The 24,732-nt window shown below is 38.8% G+C and overlaps 1 protein-coding gene across 3 annotated transcripts in view; it reads left to right on the forward strand.

Moving 5' to 3' along the window:
• Positions 1-24,732, forward strand: part of LOC108970248 (probable cation-transporting ATPase 13A3) — a 91,061-nt gene that overhangs the window by 10,025 nt on the left and 56,304 nt on the right. For 2 of the 3 annotated variants that reach the window (XM_018935520.1, XM_018935522.1), the window contains 4 exons: positions 3,289-3,489; positions 3,550-3,841; positions 3,897-5,414; positions 6,472-7,391. In XM_018935520.1, the coding sequence (XP_018791065.1) occupies positions 3,289-3,489; positions 3,550-3,841; positions 3,897-5,414; positions 6,472-7,217 (2,757 nt within the window). In that variant the 3' untranslated portion in view covers positions 7,218-7,391. Of the gene's footprint in view, positions 1-3,288; positions 3,490-3,549; positions 3,842-3,896; positions 5,415-6,471; positions 7,392-24,732 lie in introns of those variants that run through there. The other variant, XM_018935521.1, reaches the window with a different exon arrangement.

The raw sequence follows: 24,732 nt of genomic DNA on the forward strand, positions 1-24,732 counted from the left end.
GGAGTCAAACACGCCACCTCTGCGGCAGTCAGGAGGCATATTGTCCGAGCTGCGTCCAATTCGCATCTCTCAGCACCCAAAATTAAAGAAATTTGCGGCGTTACAGCCAGTRTGTCTACAGTTAAACGTGTGATTTCGTCGGCTGATCATTTAAAACGAATGAAACTTAAAAAAAACACCGTTAAATGATGCACGTAAAGCTTTACGACTACTCTTTGCGCGCAAGTACATGAGCTGGACGAGCGAATGGCAGAAGGTCGTTTTTTCCGACGAAAAAAAATTTAATTTAGACGCCCCTGAGGGATACAACTATTATTATCACGATCTTCGAAAGGAAGAGCATTTCCTGAGCCGTCGCCATAGCTGTGAGGGAGGCGTAATGGTGTGGGGGTCGGTATCAGTCTTTGGCACTTGCGACCTTCAATTTGTTACTTCCAAAATGAACGCGGAAACGTACAAATCTATCATACAGACTGCATTTCCTCATTATTCCAATATTTTTCACATTATCAAATGGACTTACCAGCACGATAATGCTCCTATTCATACAGCTAGGGTGGTTAAAGAGTGGATTAAGGCTCAAAATGTGGACTTGCTCGAATGGCCCCCATATTCACCTGACCTTAATATAATGGAAAATGTATGGGGGTTGCTATCGCGCAAGGTATATGAAGGAGGCARGCAATTTGATTGCWAAAAAACTTTAGTTGCRGCAATTAAAACGGCCTGGACAACAATTTCGCTGCAAATACTGCAGAATTTGTATAGCTCGCTTCCCGATCGTTTATATGAAGTTATATCAAAAAACGGCGGATTTACTCATTATTAAACTTATTAAAAATTACTTTAGAAATGCACTTAAGTATAAGCAAAATGCCAAAAATATGTAAATTATCTTAAGTTACTTATATAATTTTAATTTTTTTAGGTTGAACCTATTCAGATGAACGAAAAAATATTGATTTTGTTAACCTTTCAGAAGAATAAATAAATAAGGAATAAATAATATGTTTTTGAAAAACCTTTTTCGCCATTTTATTTTAATATGATTTAAGAATTAAAGAAAAAAAATTATGTAAATCGGAAAACTGGTTTAGAAATTATAGATATATTCCTACCTCTGAGATCATGAACCTATTCAGTTGAGCGGCAGTGTATAATAACCAAAATTTTACCAATTTATAACGAAAACTCAATATATATATTTTTTATTTTTAACGCAGAAAGGAGTACAATGCGAAGGTACTTCAGTCACGCCGGGTATTCGCTCGACCAGGGTTATTTTTTTAGAGCGCTGCCGAAGGCCGCCAATGCAGAAAAGAGTACTACGCGACAGTACTTCAGTCATCCTGATATGATATAAATATTATAACATTATTATAGAGTTTTAGTTATTTGTGTTTCTGGCCGCCAACGCAGAAAGAAGTACTACTTCAAAGTACTTCAGTCACCCTGGGTATTCGCTCGACCAGGGTTATATTTTTAGAGCGCGGCCGAAGGCCACCAACGCAGAAAAGAGTACTACGCGAAAGTACTTCACATGTAGATGGAAAAAGTCTTCACGACTCAATTATAACTTGAAAAATGTTGGAAAGTATTTTTTATTGTAATTAATGTAGAACACGCAAAAAAACACAAAGAAAATTCGTTAAGAATCCTACATATTTGGTTGTTGTTATTGTTGTTGTTGCAACGGCAGAACCTACATATTTGGTGTTTGAGATGTGGCAACGCTCGTTTTCGTTCTAATTGTAAACAATCTAACCTTTGCAACGACTAGTGTACTAAGTGATTTGTAAATCGATAAATTTAGGTAAAACATTACAAAATAAAATTGAAATGTGCACTTATTTTAATGTTTAGAGTTTATATTTAAATATACAGAATGAAAAACGTGAATAAATTTAGTGAAAGATAGAGAAATACCATGTGTTATTAGTGCAAATTTTTGAACCTTTAATCGGGAATATTTTAAAAAATATAAGTCATTTTTATATTATTTTTCGATATTCCTCCTCTGGAGAAGCTCCCCTATCCAGCCGCACATACCCCATTTATACGGAAATTCGGTTTTTTTGTACCCCTCCGCGAAAGTAATCGGAATCGTGCTAGCCTGAGTTTGTATTTTTGTGAAACACTATTCAAAGTACTTGGCAGCATTACTTACATTTTTTACAATTATAAACATTGTAATATTGTATCGTAAAATAAAGATTTAAGTTTAGATAATTTATTCTTTTAGAAATGTACATAATTTCTTTAAACTTGCTTATTGTATTCAAACTCCAAACTTTGCAAAATAATTATATTTTTGAAAAATGGCTTAAGACGGTTCAATTTCCTGTGATAAAATCTTATTCACTCATAAAGTTCGTTTTGGTATTCAGTTGTCAAACTGTAACTAGCCTCATCCTATTATGGGGCGTAAAATCATGTTTCGTATGTTCGAAAAGCCGAAATTCTAATCAAATTCTGCGCAACTATTGAAAATCAGAATTGGTTTGCAATTCTGTTATCTAAGCAAATCTGTCCACATTCCACAACATCGGGGGTAAACTGCAGGGCCCTTTATACATCACACATATTTATTACCAAACGAAATAGCAGGAAGTTTTATTAAAATATATTCTGTATACGCGATATACACACAAGTAACGGTTTGAATTATAATACGTGGTAAAGTTTGAAGGTTAACATGTTGTAAAGGAAACAATATACATGATGTGATGATATATAATAAGCTAAGATTCGTGTTTTATCGGGCCAGGAGATCCCCTTTTGGCAATCTAATTCTATTTGGTGAATAAAATAGAAACACTAAGAGCAGGGTTATGAGGAGTACGTGTTGCCATCGAATATTTTCCCAGCGGTCTGTGCCTAAAGGCTAAGTTTTAAACAATGCGACATGCATCGGCACAGAATTTGCTGAAATTACCCTCACAACTATATTCCTTTCCACTTACGTAAACACTAGCGAGAGTAAATTTCCGTACTGTTGTACTGGAATTTAATCGTTTCAGTTTGATTCTTTTTATTTATCTCTTTAGGTTTGAGGGTTTACAAAAAAATCGTTAGGTGGAAAAAACTAGCAATATTCAGCAATGCAACGGAGTAGTCTAGTGTACCGCTAAAAGCGAAAATATTTGTAAAATTATAGCAGAAATATAAATATTCACAATTTTGACAGCTCTTGGTATGGTCAGCAAAAGTATGTTGTACAATCTGCTGAGTTATACGCGGCATACATTATAAATGTTTAACTTAAATGTGTTTGGTCTTATATTTTAGGTCTCGCGAGGTATAGATGCGGTCAAAATTGCGGTGGAGTCCTTAGATCTTATAACAATTGTTGTTCCACCAGCACTACCAGCCGCCATGACTGTGGGTCGTTTTTATGCACAAAAGCGCCTTAAGAAAAAAAATATATACTGTATATCTCCGCGATCCATTAATGTTGCTGGTAGTATTGATTGCTGTTGTTTCGACAAGGTAGTACGACAATAAAAAATACTACTTTGTGGAATTTTAATGTATGTTTAAATTTCATAGACGGGTACTCTTACGGAAGAAGGTTTAGATATGTGGGGTGTAGTTCCGAAAACTGTTACAAATGAGTTTCAAATGCCCATCAAACAGATTGAACGTTTACCTTATGGTAATTTTTTGTTTGGGATGGTAACATGTCATTCAATAACTATAGTGAATGGAAAACTGATGGGTGACCCACTGGACTTGAAGATGTTTGAGTCTACTGGTTGGACTTTAGAAGACCAAAAAAATGTGCCAGACTCTCAAAAGTATAGTCTAATTCATCCTACCATCGTAAGACAGCCTAGGAAAGGTAAATCACTATTGCATAATAAATACAATATAAGTTATTTAGTTCTTGTTTTAAGAAATTCTTCACGGGGAATCGAATATTGCGGAATCTTCAGTACAGCGTCAGTCTTCTATTGACGACTTATTGGCTGACGTTGGTTTACTTAATGGTGAAACAAACAATGATCATGGTATTGTTCGAGAGTTTCCATTCACTTCGAATTTACAGCGGATGTCCGTTATTACCCGCCGTCTAAGTGGCTCAAATTTCAACGTATATTGCAAAGGTTCTCCTGAGATGATGCAGCAGCTTTGCCAACCAAGCACTTTGCCAGAAAATTACTCACAACAATTAGCATTTTTTGCAAAACGCGGATATCGTGTTATCGCAATGGCTTTTAAAAAACTTAGTTCCAAAATGAGTTATATTAAGGCACAACGTTTGGCACGTGAAATAGTTGAAAGTGATCTTGAGTTTCTTGGTTTCGTTGTAATGGAAAATCGCCTAAAACCGGATACAAGTAAGGTGATCGCATCATTAACCAATGCCAACATTCGTACAGTTATGATAACCGGAGATAATCTCTTGACGGCGATAAGTGTAGCACGTGACTGTGGTATTGTTTCGTCGGACCAAGCGGTTGTCACTGTAAACGCACGAAAAGTGCTTCAGAAAGAGTCACATGCTTATGAACTTTACTACACACTTGATATAGGTGGTTGTGAAAATGTTACTAAAGATTTAGTAAACATATCGGATATAATATCATTGCAATCTTCGGGCGCTAATTCTATTGATGGAGTTTGCGAAACTGAGAATTACCAAATATTTAATGGTGACATCTCATCATTGAGTAGTTTATCAATGACACTACCAAACAGTAATAGCCTAACGAGTGTAGAGACTTGTGAAACATGGACACACCAAGATCCAGAATTAGGTGTTGCTAGCTGTAAACATGAGAAAAAATGTCATCGTCCTACCTGGCGGAACAATTACAGATTCGCAATGATTGGTAGAACATGGCAGATTGTACGAGAAAATTTCCCGAATGAATTGAAAAATTTTGTGGTACGTGGCGCAATTTTTGCGCGTATGTCACCGGACCAAAAGCAGGCTCTAATTATAGATCTTCAACAGCTTGACTACTGCGTTGCTATGTGTGGTGATGGTGCAAACGACTGTGGTGCCTTAAAAGTTGCACATACAGGTATATCGCTAAGCGAAACTGAGTCTGCAATTGCCTCACCATTTACATCGCGTAATGCAACAATTGATTGTGTGCCATATGTCATAAAGGAAGGAAGAGCTGCACTAGTTACATCATTTGGTATATTTAAATACATGGCTGCTTATTCTATGGTGCAATTTATATCAGTTATGATATTATACTCCATTGACTCCAACTTAACGGATAAGCAGTATTTATATGTTGATTTAGGATTAATATCTGTGTTCGCATTCTTTTTTGGCAAAACGGGCGCATACGTTGGACCACTCGCTAAACAAGTTCCTTTAAACTCGCTTATCTCCTTAGCTCCATTAGCATCAATAATATTGCATTTACTTGTCGTAGTTGGATTCCAAATGGCTGGTAAGTTCAGAAATAATATGATTTTTATTAAATTAGTACTAGTTTTGCGATATTATTAATGAAGGGATGTGTATTATTAAATGCAAACGAGCTTAAGGGTTATTTGCTCATGGCTCTACATATAGTTCTGCTTTCGTTCTTTTAAATTAAAGAAACATTAAATTAAGTTAATTACATTTTTAATTCTAATGTTGTTATTTAAGATTAGATTAATGCGTTTGGGATTGGAAATTAAAAAATATATTTTTTATTTAAATAGTTAAAATTGAAACTTAAATTTTCAATCCCAAAATCAGAACGAAATATGAATAAAATTTAAATCGCTTGAATGTGTAAGTTTGCTGACCAGTGTTCAACAAAAAATATTAAATTAAAAAATGTATTTGCTTTTTTTTTTTTTTTAAACGGGGTTAGATCGCCGAAATGACAGCCCATGGTCGGATGAAATCCGAGTCAATTCCGGTACGTAGAACCGGCTGTCGTGGGAATTGAAATGAAATTGAAAACTTGATTTGTTAAGTCAAATGTATTTGCTCAAATAATATGCTTGAAATTATCTGGAACTTGGAATAAAAAATCAAGAATAAATGTTTATTCCGATTTATTTGATTTAACTCCGTTTGTTAATGCCGTGTTGGGAATTTTTTTCTCTTCGGAATTTGAAATATATATATTTTTAAATTATTAATCCCATATTTGGGGTTACACAATTAAACAAATTTAATTCATGTGTTAATTCAACTATTTTTCCTGCATTATTGGTAAAAGTGTTTCTGTTCGTAACAGAGTTCTTTTCGATGGTTTGTACTTTTTACACATGTTTAGTAAATAACGTTTTAGATCTGCAATATTGTTATAAGTGCTTTATTCTTCTTATGTAATTAAACGAAGCTTGCGGAATATTATTTACCCATAGGGGAACCTTATGATGAGCACAATGTAAGAATAGGATAAATGTTTTCTGTCAGCAAAGGCTTGTATTTGGCTTCATAAACTTGTCTTATTTAATTTTCAAACAAAATTTTATTGTAAAACAAAATGTCTTTTTTATTTATAGGTTGGTATCAGTTGCATCAACAAGACTGGTTTGTTGCTTTCAAACACAGTGATGAAGATCACTTAGGATGCTACGAAAACTACACTATGTTTGCCATATCCAGTTTTCAGTATATTATACTTGCATTTATATTTTCAAAGGGAGCGCCATATCGAAAACCAATTTGGTCGAATGTTCCTTTCTGTTTTTCATTGGTTACAAATCTTGCAATTGTTTGTTATTTAGTATGTTATCCTTCGCAATGGATAAGAGACTTTTTCCAACTTGTTGTACCTAACAATTTCCGCTTTCGATTTTGGATGTTGTTTTATGGAGCTGCCAACTTTTTAGTACATGTCATTGTTGAGATATACGTCGTTGATTATTTACTCTTTCAAAAAGTGCAACTGAACCGCGAAAGAAATATGAAAAAATCGCAACGAAAATATATGCACGTCGAATATGATTTGCGATGTTGCAAAACATGGCCGTCAATAACACAGTCATGTCAGGCATTCGATTCTTCAACTCTACTTACAGAAATTAAACCAACGTATGTTGAAATAAGAGCTGAACAAAACTTCGACACGCCAGCATCACAAAATAATGCATTAAATAGTTTCTTCGAAGCGGAATCAATCCAAGCTATTCAAACCTTGCCAACGGTAGCCGAATGTAGCCTACTTAGTGAGTCGGAACCAACCAAGTTGCTGTTGAGGGATAAGCAAATGAGAGGTAGTGATGCTAATGTAATCCAAATTTCATGAGATTTAAATGTTGTCACTGCAATAACTTTAAGTTTACTTTTTATTTTAAACTTTAGTTACTTGCGTATAGTGAGGTATTTATTTTGTAGATTAATTGTTAGCTGTGTTAGTTTTAATGTTTCAATTATATTCACATCTAATTCGTATATAATAAATATGGGTTGGTTTAGTAAGATAAAACTGAAGTATATTTTTGCTAACGAATCAAACAAATTAATCGTGATAACCTATTATGATGATTGAAAGGTCTGAAACAAAACTACATACAGAAAATGGGTGCCACATGAGTTGAATGAAAGACAAGTCGAAAACCGAAAAATCACTTGTGAAATTTTTTAATACGACAATTCACCTGCACACAAAGCTAAACCGGTACTGGATTCAATCATATTATTTAGTTGGGAGCTGTTACTCCACCTAAAGTATTCACCAGAATCGGGTACTTCCGATTACTATTAATTTTCATCGATGAAACACGCAATGGCTGATCAGCACTTTTGTTCGTCCCGGGCAGTAAAATATTGGTTGGTTTATTGTTTTACTTCAACAGACGAACATTTCTGTTAGTATGGTATCCACAAATTGCCCGAAAGGGGCAATGTGTAAAAAGGGCCATCGGCTGCAATATTGAGGTCCAGTTTGTAATCCTTTGTCCAGTTTGTAAATATGGTCGCTGTGGATTAAGTGGGGTACAGTATTAAGTTCCGTGCAGGGAGCAAACGAGAAAGGTCGTAGAGATAGCCGTTTACGTTTGAGCACATGCCATCGATCCCATTGCCCGACCTCATCATCGTACCAGCATCAGCGTACGAGGTGATAGAAATTTCCCATGGCCGACGGGGTTATGCTCGAAAATTCTACGAAGAAATGCGGCGGCTAACAGAAGGTTCTAAGCATACTCCTTGCAGAACCCGCAGAGGTGATGCCCAGATCATACTAAAATTATGGGGGGAACACTTCTCCATCCTGCTGAATGGCAGTGAAAGTATAACGCCAGGAGAAGGCGAACTCGATTCCCCAATCGATGACGATGAAACAGACGTTCCATTGTCCGACCATGAAGATGTTCGAATAGCAATTACCCGCCTGAAGGACAAGAAAGCGGCGGGGTCCGATGGATTGTCGGCGCAGCTATGCAGACCGGCGATGATGAACTGATAAGGAGCTTGCATCTGCTTCTTTGTAGAATAAGGTCGGATGAAAGCATGCCGGGCGATTGGAATTTAAGTTTGCTTTTCTCAAAACCCATCGCGTATCAGATTCCACTGGGCGTATTGTGTGAAAGATTAAACCCCTACGACGCACACCACCTCTTCGTCGATTTCAAAGCTGCTTTCGACAGCACGAAAAGGAGCTGCCTTTATGCCGCGATGTCTGAATTTCGTATCCCCGCAAAACTAATACGGCTGTGTAAACTGACGTTGAGCAACACCAAAAGCCTCGTCAGGGTCACGAAGGACCTCTCCAAACCGTTCGATACCAAACGAGGTTTCGGACAAGGCGACTCCCTTTCGTGCAAATTCTTCAATCTGCTTCTGGAGAAAATAATTCGAGCTGCAGAACTTAATCGAGCAGGTACAATCTCTCATAAGAGTGTACAGCTTGCCGTTAGTTCTACTTTCTCCAGACTGGACAAGCAGGCAAAACAAATGGGTCTGGCAGTGAATGAGAGCAAGACGGAATATCTCCTGTCGTCAATCGAGCAGTCGTCGCACTCGCGACTTGGCACTCACGTCACAGTTGAAAGTCATAACTCGTCCGCTTATGTTGGTTTACCATTTGCCGAATTTCCAAATTGTCATCCCTCATTCGGGGAGGGAAGCAGCTGCTTCGGCCGGCAAATTAGGACGGAGTTCTAGTACTTTTCCAGCTGGGATAAAGCAAGTGGTAACTGCTACGATCACGTTGCGGCAGTGACGCTCGCCAACGATTACATACGTAGATGAGTAAAGCAGTGAAGGTGTTATCGGTAAATTCTGTGAAGCCGATAAAACTAGTTTTGTTAATATTAACGAAGGTACGGTTGTTCACAGAAGCAAAATACCCGGCTGATGAATGCGGCTATCTCTACGATTTTGCTGCAGTTAAATTGTTAAATCCGAGTTGATTGATTGATAAATTGATTGAAGGATGAGGAATCCCCCGCGACCTTTAGCCTATTGAGCCCTCTTCTGAATTCACATAGACTCACTTAGCCCCAGCGCTTTGATGAAGTCTAATAGAGTAACGGGTGCTAGTGAGGTGATGCGATCCCTAACTGGAAACATGGGTTCAAGGGCTTTAATCCTGAGTCTGCAGACTGCTTTGCAGTCGACCATTAGGTGCTCCGGGGTTTCAGGCTCCCTATCGCAGAACCGGCAGTCAGCGCAAGAGGGTAGGCGCATGATTTGCAGATGCCTATTTAGCTTGCAGTGGCCAGTATACCATGCGTCCAGTAGCCTGAATTTGTTTCTGGGGAGGTTTATTAAAACTTTGAACCTCCTCAAGTTGTATCTTCCATTTAGCTACTGGGCATGTCTCATACCGCGTGTTTGTTGCCAATGCTCTTCCCTGCCAACTCCTTGCGGAGTAGCTCCTTTATGGTGTGGGGACCTACCGCAGTGAACGGTTCGAGTCCTACCATCTTGGTGGAGGCTGCAGACCGGGCGAGCTAGTTCGCCAGTTCGTTACCGGCTATACCTCTGTAACCAGGTACCCAAATTAGATGTACCTGGTTACTTTCCGCAAGGCTGTTTGGCCTTTCTCTGCACTCCTGCAATAGTAGCGATTTGAAAAAAAGAGGAGATCGCTTTTTAGCGCCGCTTGACTATCGCTGAGAATGGCTATTCGCTCATTACGATAATTGCGATGAAGGTTTATTACTATACACCGACATATGGCAAAACTCTCTGCCTGGAAAATGCTCGGGAACTCTCCCATGGGTATGGAAAGCTTAGTGCGTGGACCCACGATCTCTGGGCTGATTCCCTCCGGCATTTCCGAGCCATCAGTGTACCAGCTGAACGTGCTATTCCTCAACATCAGCTCGAGATTAGAGTCGTGATAACACACCTTCCTGTGGACAGCCTCTTGTTGTGCCGAGACGAATCCTTTTATCACCTATTTTTTGATTGGCCTGAAAGATTTCGCCAATGAGTAATTTTTCCTTCCTACCTTGGGTATGAAGATGACCTTCTCTGTCCTCCATACTTCGGCGATATACGCCATTGCGAGGCTTTCTCTCAGCAGCCGAACCAGGTGAGGCACTCCCGGAGGCTTGAATCTCTCAAACGAGGCCATTGTCCACCTGGTCCAGTCCGCCGTGAATAGCTGCTTGGCGATTCCCCAATCCTCGCGCCCGCAGGGGCTCCGGGCTCTGTCCTCTGTACTGGTCGTAAATGTCCCATCACCTCTTTTAATTGCTATTTCGGCGTCAGTTGTGCCTCTGGCCAGAGCTTTATGCAACCGAGCCGAGAGGTGACATTCTCGCAGAATTTGCTGAAGCTTGCCTGCTTTGCAGACCTTGGGGGTTACTCTGTAAGGCGTTACGAATAGCAATGCGTTGCGAAAGTGAATTGCGTTGAGAAGGGCAATCGGTACTCTGTAACACTTTTGCATTGTAAACAGTTTGCACTGTTTTCCCGTTGACATATCTCCAGTATAGTTGACATTACTGACCAAAACGAAGGAGAATTAAAACAAAATATTTTAACAGAAAAGTGAAGAAGTAAAGAAAATTGACAGACAAACATAATTAAATTTGAATAGTTTTATATATAAAAGTAATTTTAAATCAATAAAAAAGGTGTGAATATGGATTCCGTTGTGTTATGGGAGGAAAACACAAAAATTAACTAGTTTAGCGGAAAATTATTAGAGACAAGTCTTATGTGATGAGTCTTAGTGAGAAAAGGTAAGTTTAATTGATAAAGTGTAATGCGATTCATTAAACTTGCTTGTGCTTGTACTCGTAAATAGTTTCTTGCAAAACTTTCGCTTAAGCACGGAATAATTCAAATATGTTTTGGATAGCATAAGTAGTGAGCTAAAAACTCCACGCAGGTCCACAGGAATACCCGAAATTGGCGCAGGAAGGGTATCAACAGCAAATTGGACAAGATCACCATATAGGACTAGGTCAACAAACTGTTTCGCGTTGTGTGTTTGAAGTTTGTAAAGCAATTGAGAAAGTGCTGTGTTCAAAACACATAACTTTGGCAATGCCTTCAGAGGTGAAAAATGGAGCGAAACGAGCTTTTTACTCAGTGTCTGGAATTCCAGGAGTAATTGGAGTGGTGGATGGTACCCACATCCAAATGATACGACCGGAAGTTAATGAGCATTTATATTTCAATAGAAAATTAAAGCATAACATAAACGCTATGGTGGTAAGGCAATTGTTTTTAATTTATCTTTGTTTTTTTTTATAAATATTGTTTCCAAGACCTAGACATGTGATCATAAGATGAAGATAAAAGCCGTTTACGGCCAGTTTGCTGACTGTAATATAATAAAAAAAAAATAATTATCAGTAAGTATTTAAAAAATAAGTAACAGACTCAATGTCAATAACTAAAATACAACATTTTTATTGGTCGGGCCGTTCAATTTCTAGCATTTGCTTTTTTTAGTTGTAATGTTGCAAATTTTAGTTTTGTTTTGTCCAAATCAATCCTTTTTTTGTTTTCGAATCTTTCAACAGCCAATTAATATTTTCTCTTACCCATTTTATGTTTTTTTTCATACATTTTGGAATCATCTTTAAGTTTTCATTAATTTTAGACAACACTTTTAATGAACCTTTGTGATAAGCGATTTGGTTATCCACCTGCTTATTTAAAAGACTCTCTTTTTTTTGCGGAGTGACTCTTTGACGTGAACAATGTGGCATTTCATTCACTGGCGTTGGTTCATTCTGTCGGAATTCGTTGGTTGTGATGTCTGACCCACTTCGTTGCGTTAACTGTCCTGCGCCAAATTCTAAGGTGCCGCTTATTCCACTGACGGATATTTCCATTGCCAGAAGCTCACTAACCTGCTCCTCCAACGGTGTGAAGGAGCAATGACTTGGAGGAAAACCACCAGCTCCAGAGATACTTATTTTGTTCCGCCGCATTTTTGCTTTCAAATGGGTTTTATAATCCGACCAAACCATTAAATACTTAAGTAATATGTGCTACAAAAATTATTTATAATTAATGTTTTTTACCTTTTTCCATTTTAAAACATCGCGCGATGGTGGCCCCGCAGCGTTAAGGTCACATACCAACTCTTTCCATAACTTATTTGCGGCATTTTTCGCGTCCACAGTTTTCAGTTGTCCTTTGGAAAGTTCCGAATGTGTTTTCACATAATTAATTAAAATTTCGAATTCTGTTGGGTTTGTTTGTTTATTTTTAGAATGTTCCCTGTTTAAATTTTTTTTATTAAAACTACGAATATGCCTTATAAATTTACATGTTTTGTCCGTTGCGCTTGCCAGTTTGATATCGAATCAAAAATTCGTTAAACGCACAGATTTGACAGTCGTTTACGCAATACAGAGTGCAGCCATTGCAAAGGGGTCCAAAGAAATGCTCAAAACGCCATTTCCAATGCGCTTGTCGCCTTACAGAGCTGCTCTTTTTAATTAACGAGCGTTTTCACTTGCGCAACGCCTTGCAGAGTAACCCCCCTCATCTCCTTGTTGTATAAGGTGAGATAGCTCCTGTATTCTGCCAAGACCCCCGTACGTTTCGCTTTGTTAAATAGGCTACTTACTTTTTTTCCGGAGATCTGCTAGCTTCCTTGACCAGCAGGGACAGTTACGTCTGTCTGCGGTCACTTTTAGGGGCAACTGCCATGATAAGCGTTAATAAAAGACCCGTTTAGCTCAGATAGCCTAATCTCCAATCCTGGGCCTGCAACGGTATTATCCATCTACCCCTCCCTCCTCAATTCCTCACTTATTATATCCCTGAAGGCATCCCAGTTCGTTCTCCGAGAGGTTGCGTCTAGCAAAGAGTTGCCTGACCTCTACCTTAAGCGTGAACCTTATAATCTTGTGGTCCGACAAGCAGGGCTTCGTCGAGACTCTCCATTGCACTACCAATCCGCTTGCAGGCTCATTGCTCATCGTGATGTCCAACACCTCCCTCCTGCTTATAGTTATGAATATGGGTTCACACCCTACATTCTCTATCGCTAAGTTACTACCTACTATGTACTCTAAAAGAGGCTCATCACTTACGTTGCAATTGGTACTGCCCCATTCCAAGTGGTGTGCGTTTGCATCAGACGAAGTCCTTGGCTTCGAAGTCCCTGGCTTGCACTGCCACCAGATCCTATCACGTTAGATAGATCCCATATTACCTTATTTGACTCCATCTTGCGGCCTTTCACCTCTCCTGGTGGTCGCCGCTGGCATTGTCTGTCCAGTCCCACTTCCGCTGGTTGATTCGCCACCTCGTTCACCTGAATTTCTACCATCTCCGGGGCTGCCACAGTCACAGCCTGCTTTCCGATACACCTGCTTTGTTGAGTCGCAGCCGCTTCTGCTCCCTTGCTCCCAGTTTCTGTGGACTAGTGCGGCCGCATGACCACCGTGCTGAACCTGTAGTACAGGCGGAAGCTCGCTGCCGGGCGTACTTGTACTACTCGTCGTCAATGTACAAGTACAGTCTCCAAACTTTCATGTCTCCTATTTTCTCCACCTTTCTGCTGACGACGCGCCAGGACGAGATGCTGAGGCCCTGGTTCTGATTTTTCACCAGCCCTAGGGCGAACCCATAGGGTTTGTCTCCTCATCGGAGGAGGAGCATTGCCATTCTATGCATGATGGGCAGAAGGGTTTGCCCACCTCTTCTTCGCCTCCCCTCCTTCTACGAGCACCGTCAGGCTCTGACCGATGTGACTTACCCGAGTCTGACCCGCTCCGCTTTCTGGTGGGGGCCTTGGTGGGGCTCGTAGCTGCTTCAGCGGCATCATGCACTTTCGCCAGGCGAGCGCCGCTGTATGAGGGCATGTCGTGGTCATCCTTCCTGACATTCTTCCCAAACAGTGCTCGCGAGTATGCCTTGCGCCTAAGCCCCTGTATCGCGGCAAGGTGCCTACCATTCGCAGATTAAAAATCCGAGTTTGTCGCGGGTGTCCGTGGGTGCTCCTGGGAGTGAGATAGTGGGTAGATATGGGAGTTATGCTGCTTATTTGAGCCCCTATGAACCGTGGAGGTACTCTGTAGGCCACTTTGGTCGAGTGGCGACGCAGTGCGAGAACTAGGTGCAGATTGCACAGTTGTAGAGACTAAGGGCGTAGTTGGCAGCATGGGGTGATGTAACTCGGAGTGTCGTAAAACCTGAGCAGGTTTAAAAATGGCTCTATCCGCTGAATTTATTACCCCTAACCGCGGTGTAGTTAGAGTGAAGCCAATTGGCAACTGGTTGCAATAACCACGCCTACTTTTAATATAAGTAGCCTAATTAAACTTCAATGAAAATTACAGTTCTGTAATGTTTTACTCATAACAGTAGATTTTTGCTCCTAAAATAGATACGAATGGAGCGAAAACTTGACGTAGCACCAATATAACTATTGCCTGGATTCTCGAACATCCGGCTAACTTAGCTCCATATGATTGGTGATTGTATGTGAAGAAGTTTTTTAATATGTAATATGTATGTTATATGTGTTAATGATTTTCGTTTTCCCAACAAATCTTATGCAGAATTTGTCACTCAATGTATGAGTTATACAGAATATACATATGTGTAAGGTTGTCAAAGATCTTTCTTCCGCTTTTTTGTTCTTTATTCAATGCTTAATAAAAAGTGTTACAGTGATCGGATTTAGTTGAAATATACGCCGTTTCTTTCGATAATCTGTTTGTGTCTAGACGGCAACTTCAAAATACCCCTTCGTAGAAGCCCTCCTCCTTATTTGCGAAGAACTCGGGGAGCCACTTTTCACAAGCGTTTTTTGAGTTCAACTTTAGACCAAAAAGGGCGTTCGCCATGGACAGGTACAGATGGTAGTCACTTGGCGCTATATCCGGGCTATATGCTGGATGCGATAAAACCTCCCATCCGAGCTCCCGGAGCCTCTGACGAGTCATTAATGAAGTGTGTAGTATGGCGTTGTCCTGGTGAAACACTACACCTTTCCTGTTGGCCAATTCTGGACGCTTCTGGTCGATCGCCTACTACAAGCGTTCCAGTTGTTCGCAGTGGATGGTAGAATTAAACGTCTGGCCATATGCGATCAGCTCACAGTGGATGATTACCTTCCAGTCCCATCAAACACACAGCAAAACCTTCCTGGCCGTCTGGCCGGCTTGGCCACTGTTTGAGACGATTTACCGGCCTCCGACCACGGCCGGCTTTTGCCATATGTGATCCATTTTTTGTCGCCAGTCACCACGCGCTTCTAAAATGGGTCGAGTTCGTTCCGTTTCAGCAGCACATCGCAGACGTTGATTCGGTCCAGAAGGTTTTTTTTTTGCGTCAAATCATGCGGCACCCAAACATCAAGCTTTTTTGTGTATCCAGTCTTCTGGTGATGGTTTAAAATGGTTTGGTAACCAACTCCTATCTTCTGGGCAATGTCACAAGATCCCATATGTCGGTCTAACCTGATGTTTTCCATGATTTGATGGGTATTTGGCATCACAGGTCTTTCGCCGGCTGACTTATCCATGGTGTCGTTTTCACCCGCTCTGAATCTTTGGATAATTCAAAGCTTCGCTGGCATAGCAAATAGCATCGAAAGACTTTAAAGACACCAAGTTCCCAGCAAATATTTTCTATAACAGGTGATCCAAGTAGATGTAGTTTTTTGAAGAGCCTTTCTTCGACAAATCATGCGTGAGTCGTGTGAAACTGTCATATTATTTTTGCTCAGTATTGTTTGACATTTCATCATTCGACTGCGTTCGACTTTATTACGAAAATTCACGTTCTGTAAAGAAGTGTTTCCGCGCTTCGCTCAAAGTATGGTCAATATAATCGGCCTACTGAGCGTACTATTCGTATCACCATCGCCCATCTTGAGGCCCAGCAATAATTAATGAATAACAGTCGACCGAATAGACCACGTCCAACTCGCAGTGAAGAAAATACTGAAGATCGTGGAGAGTCGATTCAGCGCCGTACACAGCAACAATGACTGACGTATGCAACGACTTGGCGCATTTTATGTCGTGATCTTAAATTGAAATCGTACAAAATACAGCTTGTATAAGAATTGAAGCCCCTCGACCTTCACAAGCGACATGGCTTTGCTCTATGAACTCTTGAAAAGTTCCAAGTTCGAGCCAAGTTTTTTGTAGCGAGGAGATCTATTTCTAGCTCAATGGGTATGTAAACAAGAAAAATTGCCGCATGTGGGAAGAAAGCAACCTGACATTTTAGGCCGATAAACTAGATAGACAGACACCCAATATTAATTCCAAAGCAGGTTATTAATAACTAAATATGTAAAACTTCTTCTATATTCATTGTCCTGTTGGATCTTGATAGTTATCAAAATCAAAAATATAGCCGATTAGGAATTGTACTAGGCAAATTAAATATATTTCAGAAATAAACAAAGATACTCTTAATTCAATAATTCCGTTTCAATTTGTTTCGTTTGTTGGAAGGTAACTCAATAGTAATTAATGTAAATAAGGAAGAGAACAACCCATACTCGCAAAAAATTCTCACAACAGCGCACGACAACAAATACAAGGAAGGCTTTACGTTGAGAAGCTGGAATCACAACAGGCAGCCGAACAATTTTCTGCTCGACTTATACTCTTGGAAAGTCGTTATAAGGGAACAGTGAAACGGCATTTCAAGCTCCTTATTTGCAGCTGCAAACGAAACAATTGGTTTCCGGAAAATGCAAAAGAACAGCTCGTATGTTAGGAGTCGCAGTGAAGACAGACAACTTACCTCGCAATATTACAATCGAGCAGAACACGCGGAATGGATTAGATACCGAGAGCTGAAGACGTATTTGCAGACAAAAAACAAAAAAAAAAAAAAAAAAAAAAAAAAAAAAAAAAGCTTGGCAATCTGAACTACTGCCGAGCTATTCAAACACGGCGGCGAAGAAACAGAGAGTGACCGAAATTAGTGAGTGCGAAGAGCTTGACAAGCTGTCCGATTCTACGAAAAGACCGGAGCGTGCTCTGGTAGAGCCCCCAAANAAAAAAAAAAAAAAAAAAAAAAAAAAAAAAAAAAAAAAAAAAAAAAAAAAAAAAAAAAAAAAAAAAAAAAAAAAAAAAAAAAAAAAAAAAACAGAGAGTGACCGAAATTAGTGAGTGCGAAGAGCTTGACAAGCTGTCCGATTCTACGAAAAGACCGGAGCGTGCTCTGGTAGAGCCCCCAAAGGTGATCTAGTTACAGATGCCCAGTGCATACTAAAATTATGTAGGGAACACTTCTCCAGCCTGCTGGCAGTGAACGCACAACGCCAGGAGAAGGCGAACCCGATCCCCCAATCGATGACGATGGAGCAGACGTTCCATTGCCCGACCATGAAGAACTTCGAATAGAAATTACCCGCCTGAAGAGCAGCGGAGGCCGATAAGGAGCTTCTATTCCATATTCCATATTCAAAAATGGTCGGACGAAAGCATGCCCAACGATTAGAATTTAATTGTGCTTTGCTCAATCATCATAAAGCGAGACGCCACATTCTGCGCCAACTACTGTTTGATAATCCTCCTTAACATCACATATACGGTTCCATCAAGCCTATTGTGTAAAAGATTGAATCCCACCATCACACTGATTGAAAAATGTAGAACTGACCAGATGTTCGACATGCACCAAATCTTGGAAAAGACCTGTGAAAAGAGGATCGATACACCCAATCTTTTCGTCGATTTCAAGCACTCGTTAACAAGCGAAATTTATGTACTTTTTGTTGTTTTCGGATCATTGTACACTCCATGGAATACGCACTTTCGTAATTTGAAATTTCTTCATTCGATTACATGTTCTCGTTTGTACGAAAGAATCGAAATACCATTTTTTAGCTATTTGAGCAATGTTATAGTACGAATTAAAAAAAAAAGTTTTAAAAAAATCAGTTACAAATAATCGGAGGCAGAATATAAGTTATTTTCCTTTTATTGGTTTTATTTAACATGTACATGACTAACGATTTAAGGAAAAAATAAACAAAATAAATATACGTAAAAAAATGTAGGAGTGATTTTATCACGGCAAACCTTTTTTGCCTAATTGTGGATAAGACAAAGTTGTAGCAAATAATTTATGGGATGCATTCTCGCTAAAACTGAACGCTGTCGGGCCACCGATGAAAAATGCAAAGTTTTGGCGAAAAGTAAGATCAATAAGTAACAATAATTAAATATATAAAATAATAAATTAATCGTAAAATAGGTATTTACTTAGATCAAAAGCACATTATAAAAAAGAAAATTTCATTCAACAAGCAAACGTCAAAGAAACGGACCGGCGGAAAAGCTCTTAACTATAGCAGAAGAGCAACTCCTCCAAGCAACGGCAATAGATGTTGCAGTATAAGCAGATAAATATTTTAGAAATGTAGTGCCAAAAGAAGGTTTAAATGAGTTAGTAGAGATGAGCATTAACAGCGAGGAAGAAGGGAAAGATCCGATACCATTCACCAGTTGTAGTGCTACAAAATCAGCTAAAACGAAGCCCACTGTCGAAAGAGAAAAGCGAAAGCTTTTTCTTTTAAAATCCAATTTCATATCACATTGAGAAATTAACCGCTTTAAAGAAGGGATCGCTGCAAATAAAAGAAGAGGCACCTAAAGTAGATATGCAAGTAAAAGTTGTGGAGTTTCCAATTAAAACTCATGACATTGATGTTTTAAAGAGAAGTGTTCAAAAATAAACACCAATATTTACAATACAATACATTTCAAGTTCTTGTTTTTATTGAAAATATATTTATTAAAACAAAATATGATTTCAAATGTCATTGGAATGCTTCATTCAATTATTGTCTAAAGACAAACGAATATGATCTCTAATTTTATGACTAATTTTAGTTAAATGAGTTTCACTTCCCGTACCTATTTCTGTTCAACAATACAGCGTGCTTTTGCATGGATTTCATAAAACCGAGCTTGGTACAAGCCAAATTCGGGGTTTCCAAATGCTGACAAAGGATATACAGAACATCCTCTTAATTGAGAAAATATGTAGATATGTCTATAAATAAAAGGTGTGTTCCAAAGTGAACAGGCGAATCGATTATTCAGTGAGAATTTCATGACATTTCAGGGATTAGAAGTGAAGTTATTGCGTTTTAAGTGTCAGTATGTTTGTGTTATCGGTGCGAAAATGAGCTTCGAACAAAGAGACAACATTAAATTTTGTTTCAAAATTGGTAAAACTTTTACCGAAACGTTTCAACTGATGAAACAAGCGATTATTGCCTATCCCGTAGCAGAGTGCGCGAGTTGCTCAACGTTTTCATCAAAATCCGTGGTCACCGGAAATTCCATCGAAACTGTGCGTGAATTCATAAAAAATCAGCCGAAATCATCATTAAAATTCATGGAAATAAAACTGAGCATCTTCAAAACATCGATTTATCGCATTTTGACCCAACATTTGAGCTTACGAAAGGTGTGTGCACGGTTTTTTCCGCACAAATTGACTGACGACAAAAAATTGCTCAGAATCCAACATTTGAAGGAAGTTTACTTGACCAAAAATCACATTTTAAAAATTAACCCCTACCCGTATTCACCAGATATGGCATATCGTGCGACTTCTCTCTTTTCGGAAAAATACATTTTTGCATGAAAAGAAAGCGTTTTGCAGACGCAGAGGCCATTCAAAAGGCTGCACTGGTATACTGGCGGCCTTATCGGCCAACGAGCTAAAACACTCGTTCGACACGCTTTTTTACCGTTCAACGCAGAAGGAGATTTCTCTTCTTCTTAATTAGCGTAGTCACCGCTTACGCGATTACAGTCGAGTTAACAATAGCGCGCCAGTTGTTTCTTCTTTTCGCTACGTGGCGCCAATTGGATATTTCAAGCGAAGCCAGGTCCTTCTCCACCTGGTCCTTCCTACGGAGTGGAGGTCTTCCTCTTCCTCTGCTTCCCCCGGCGGGTACTGCCTCTAATACTTTCAGAGCTGGTGTGTTTTCGCCTATTCGGACAATATGACCTAGCCAGCGTAGCCGCTGCCGTTTAATTCGCTAAACTATGTCAATGTCGTCATATATTTCATACAGCTCAACGTTCCATCGAATGCGATATTCGCCGTGGCCAACGCTCAAAGGACCATAAATCTTTCGCAGAACTTTTCTCTCGAAAACTCGCAACGTCGACTCATCCGTTGTTGACATCGTCCAAGCCTCTGCACCATATAGCAAGACGGGAATTATGAGTGACTTATAGAGTTTGGTTTTTGTTCGTCGAGAGAGGAMTTTGCTTCTGAATTGCCTACTCAGTCCGAAGTAGAACCTGTTGGCAAGAATTATCCTGCGTCGGATTTACAGGCTGACATAGTTGGTGGTGTTTATGCTGGTTCCAAGATAGACGAAATTATCTACGACTTCAAAGTTATGACTGTCAACAGTGACGTCAGAGCTAAGTCGCGAGTGCGACGACTGTTTGTTTGATGACAGGACATATTTCGTCTTGCCCTCGTTCCCTGCCTGACCCATTTGGTTTACTTTATTGTCCAGTCTGGAGAAAGCAAAACTAAAGGTGCGGGTGTTGAGGCCAATGATATCAATATCGTCGGCATATGTCAACAGCTGTACACTCTTATATAAGATTGTACCTGCTCGATTAATTTGTGTAGCTCGAACTATTTTCTCCAGCGGGAGATTGAAGAAGTCGGACGATAGCGAGTCGCTTTGTCTGAAACCTCGTTTGGTATCAAACATCTCGGAGAGGTCATTCCTGATACCGACGGAGCTTTTGGTGTTGCTCAACGTCAATTTATACAGCCGTATTAGTTTTGCGGGAATTCAGACATCGCGGCAAAAAGGCAGCTCCTTTTCGTGCTGTCGAAAGCAGCTTTGAAATCGACGAAGAGGTGGTGTGTGTCGATTCTCCTTTCACGGGTCTTTACCAATATTAGGCGTATGGTGAATATCTGGTCTGTTTTTGTTTTTTTCCAGGTCTAAAGCCACACTGATATGGTCCAATCAGTTTGTTGACGGTGGGATTTAATCTTGTACACAATACGCTTGATAGAACCTTATATGCGATGTTGAGGATTCTTATCACAAGGTAGGTGGCGCAGATTGTGTTGTCTCCCTCCCTTTGGATTGGGGAGAGCACACTTAAATTCCGATCGTCCGGCAGGCTTTCGTCTGACCATATCTTACAAAGAAACTGATGCCAGCTCCGTATCAGTTCTTCGCCGCCGTGTTTGAATAGCTCGGCCGGCAACCCATCGGCCTCCGCCGCTTTGTTTTTCTCTTATTCGAACTTCTTCATGGTCAGGCAATGCAACGTCTGCTCCATTGTCATTGATAGGGGAATCGGGTTCACCATCACTATTACCAGTCAATGGATCATTTCTGGGAGTTCTACAAGATCATGAGACATGATGAATAATGTCGTTATGTAGTGAGTTTATGGAGTATAGTGTAAGTTAATAAAATATTAAATATGGCTGTAATATATTCTTAATATCGAAAGGTCTTACTTTAAATAAACTGTACCCAATACCTGTAAATATGCATCAAATTTTTTTTATGCTGCGAGATATTAAAATGTTCGGTTTTAATCAATTTCTTTTTTGTACTCGAATTTTCACAAACAGATGAAAGGTAATACCGATTTGTATGAGGTGTCTATTATACACTTTTTTTACAGGGATGATTTGATTTATAGCTGTCATTTCATGCATTTTTAATATGCCATGATATATAATTACTTGTACTTATTTCGAAAACGTGGTTACGTGTCATACATTACTTGCAACAACCGAATTATTGCGGGAAAAGTTTGAAGATTCGTTGTTTTTAAGAAAATGTGACATTAAATAGTCTCCAAGAAATATAATATGCAAAACTCACTGTTGCGTGAAGCAACTTATATATATTCAAACCTAAAATGAAAAAAACACGAAGTTAAAATTAAATACAATTTTGAATTACATATTACATTTGAATTGTAAAGTTTTCTTTCCATTGTGTTAAATATACTCACCTTAATCTATTATCATAAGTTAACGAAATTAATTATACTTACCTCCTTTTTGTACATACATACATACTAACATTCCAACTGTTTTATCCCGTTAGCTTAAGTTTCAGGTCAAGTAAAATATTAACTAGAATAAAGATTTTAATTGTACTTAGACTGGAATCGAGATCGCACGTCTCTATTTATTTGCTAATTTTTCGTCGTAATTTCTGCAAGTTCAAGTGTCCGGTAAAGGCAATTGGTTAAGTTCTGTTAAGTAAATATTTTAAAAATATGAAACAAACGCGCATCCCATAACAATTTTAACTCTAGAAACGCTTGAGAAATTTCATGGCCCTCGAGCAGGGACAAATGCGTGTTTAAAAAAGTTAATTTAAAATTTGCACAGTGAAATAATTGCCAAAAAAATTATTTTCGCAACCAATTGCCAATTGTATCCTTTTCGGTATTCGGTTTTCTGTGTTCACGGTTTAGTAAAGTGATAAAAAAGTGATAAATACTAATTATAAATCAAAAAGTAACGCAAAAAAAAAATTTACAAAAAAGATTAAAAATCCAAATATACGTATATACAAGTACTACATATAGATATATAAAGTGCGTACAGTTAAACCTGTAAAAAAAAAAATATATATTATATATATATATATACAATACGTGAAGATCAGTGAAAATCTGTAAAAAATTATATATGTACATACTACATACAGTGTAAAGTGCAGTGCTGAAATACTTACTCTTATCATTCAGCCTAAAAAGTCAAAAAATAAGAAAAGGGAAGTATTGTGGAGTGTGTAAATATACGTATACATAGTAAAGTGAGAAATTCACTAAACAACAAAATAATATAAAGGGTGGTACTTGATAAATACAGTGCGAAAAGTGATTTATTTATTCGGTACAGTGGTGGGCGCAAATAAAGTCACAAAACGGTTTTACGTTACAGTTTCAAAAAAACCGTTTAAAAACCAAAGTGCCGGTAAAAAAGACAAACCGTTTCCACCGCTATCCGTTGATATCATCACACAGCTGCTGTCGCTGTTAGTATCGCTGCGTTAAATTTTCAACTGTTGCTTATTTTGCATAACTCATCGGTTTGGCTTTCGTATATTTGGGAATCGATATATATGTTCGTTTCCGTTACCAATTCTTAATATATCTGTTGCCATTTATAGTCGTTTTTTTTTCGGAAATTTAATTTAAACAACAAAAATGAGGAAGCCAAAGCCAACTATCGCTAACCACTCTCCATGGAAGGAATTGATCGACTTAAAGTCATTAAATCGTCAAAGGACGTTGGCGAAAAATAGTATTTTGCGAATAAAGACGGACATTTTAGAAAATACCATGTCGTTAGATCCAATTGAGTTGGAATGTCGGCTTGACATATTAAATTCACATAGTGAAAAGCTAATGAAATGCCAATATAAAATTTAAGAGATTGATGAAGACGACTAGGCCCGAGGGGAGTTAGAGGACATAATTGTTGAAACGAAATCAATAATTAAAAATATTTTAGCCAAAAATAGACCGTCAATTGCCGAAACATCTTTCATAGCTTCTCACAGCTCAAGGCTCCCTAAAATGAATTTGCCGAAATTCAAGGGAGAATATTCAGAATTTAAAAATTTTATGAGTTTGTTTGAGAGCTTGGTTCATAATGATCCAAATATCCCAGATACAGAAAAATTTAACCATTTGGTAAATTGTCTATCTGGAGAGGCTCTGGGAACAGTTAAAGCGTTTCAGATGTCGGATGAAAATCACCCGAAAGCGTTGACAAGTCTCAAAAAGGTTTATGATAATAAATGTTTGATATTTTTAATACAATTACTTCATTGCGATCAATGATTAATGAAGTGTCTGCTGTTTATGACTCTTTGCTATCTCTGGGCGATGGGAAGGAAATAACAAACGCCATTATAATACATATAGTTATGACAAAGGTTTACCCTGCCACCCGATCCAAGTGGGAAGAGCAACTTGACTATGTTCACTTACCATTACGAAAGCATTGCGAAGCAACTTTAAATAGAAGGTTTCARCAGTTAGCAACGGAAGGAGCATCTTGATCAAGAACGACATCCGGAGCCACAACGAGCCTGAGCCACATGAATTAGCCACACATGGAGAGAACAAAATCAGTTTTAATTGCTGCAATTGGAAAGCAACCAACTTGTCAAAAATGCAAGTCAGAGGAACACCCTTTAACTGCCTGCCCCACTCTCAAGTCGCTTCCGGTAAAACAGAGGTTCGAGTTTGTGAAATCGGTGTCCTTATGCAAGTTAATAATAGAGAATCCACGACTTAATTGTTCACAAGTCAAATTTATTCTGATCTTTCCTTTTAATCTCACGATCAACCAACCAAGCATTTTACAAATATACCGATTGACGC

This window comes from Bactrocera latifrons, unplaced genomic scaffold (genome assembly GCF_001853355.1).
Source record: "Bactrocera latifrons isolate USDA-ARS-PBARC rearing strain unplaced genomic scaffold, ASM185335v1 scaffold_292, whole genome shotgun sequence".
NCBI lineage: Eukaryota > Metazoa > Arthropoda > Insecta > Diptera > Tephritidae > Bactrocera > Bactrocera latifrons.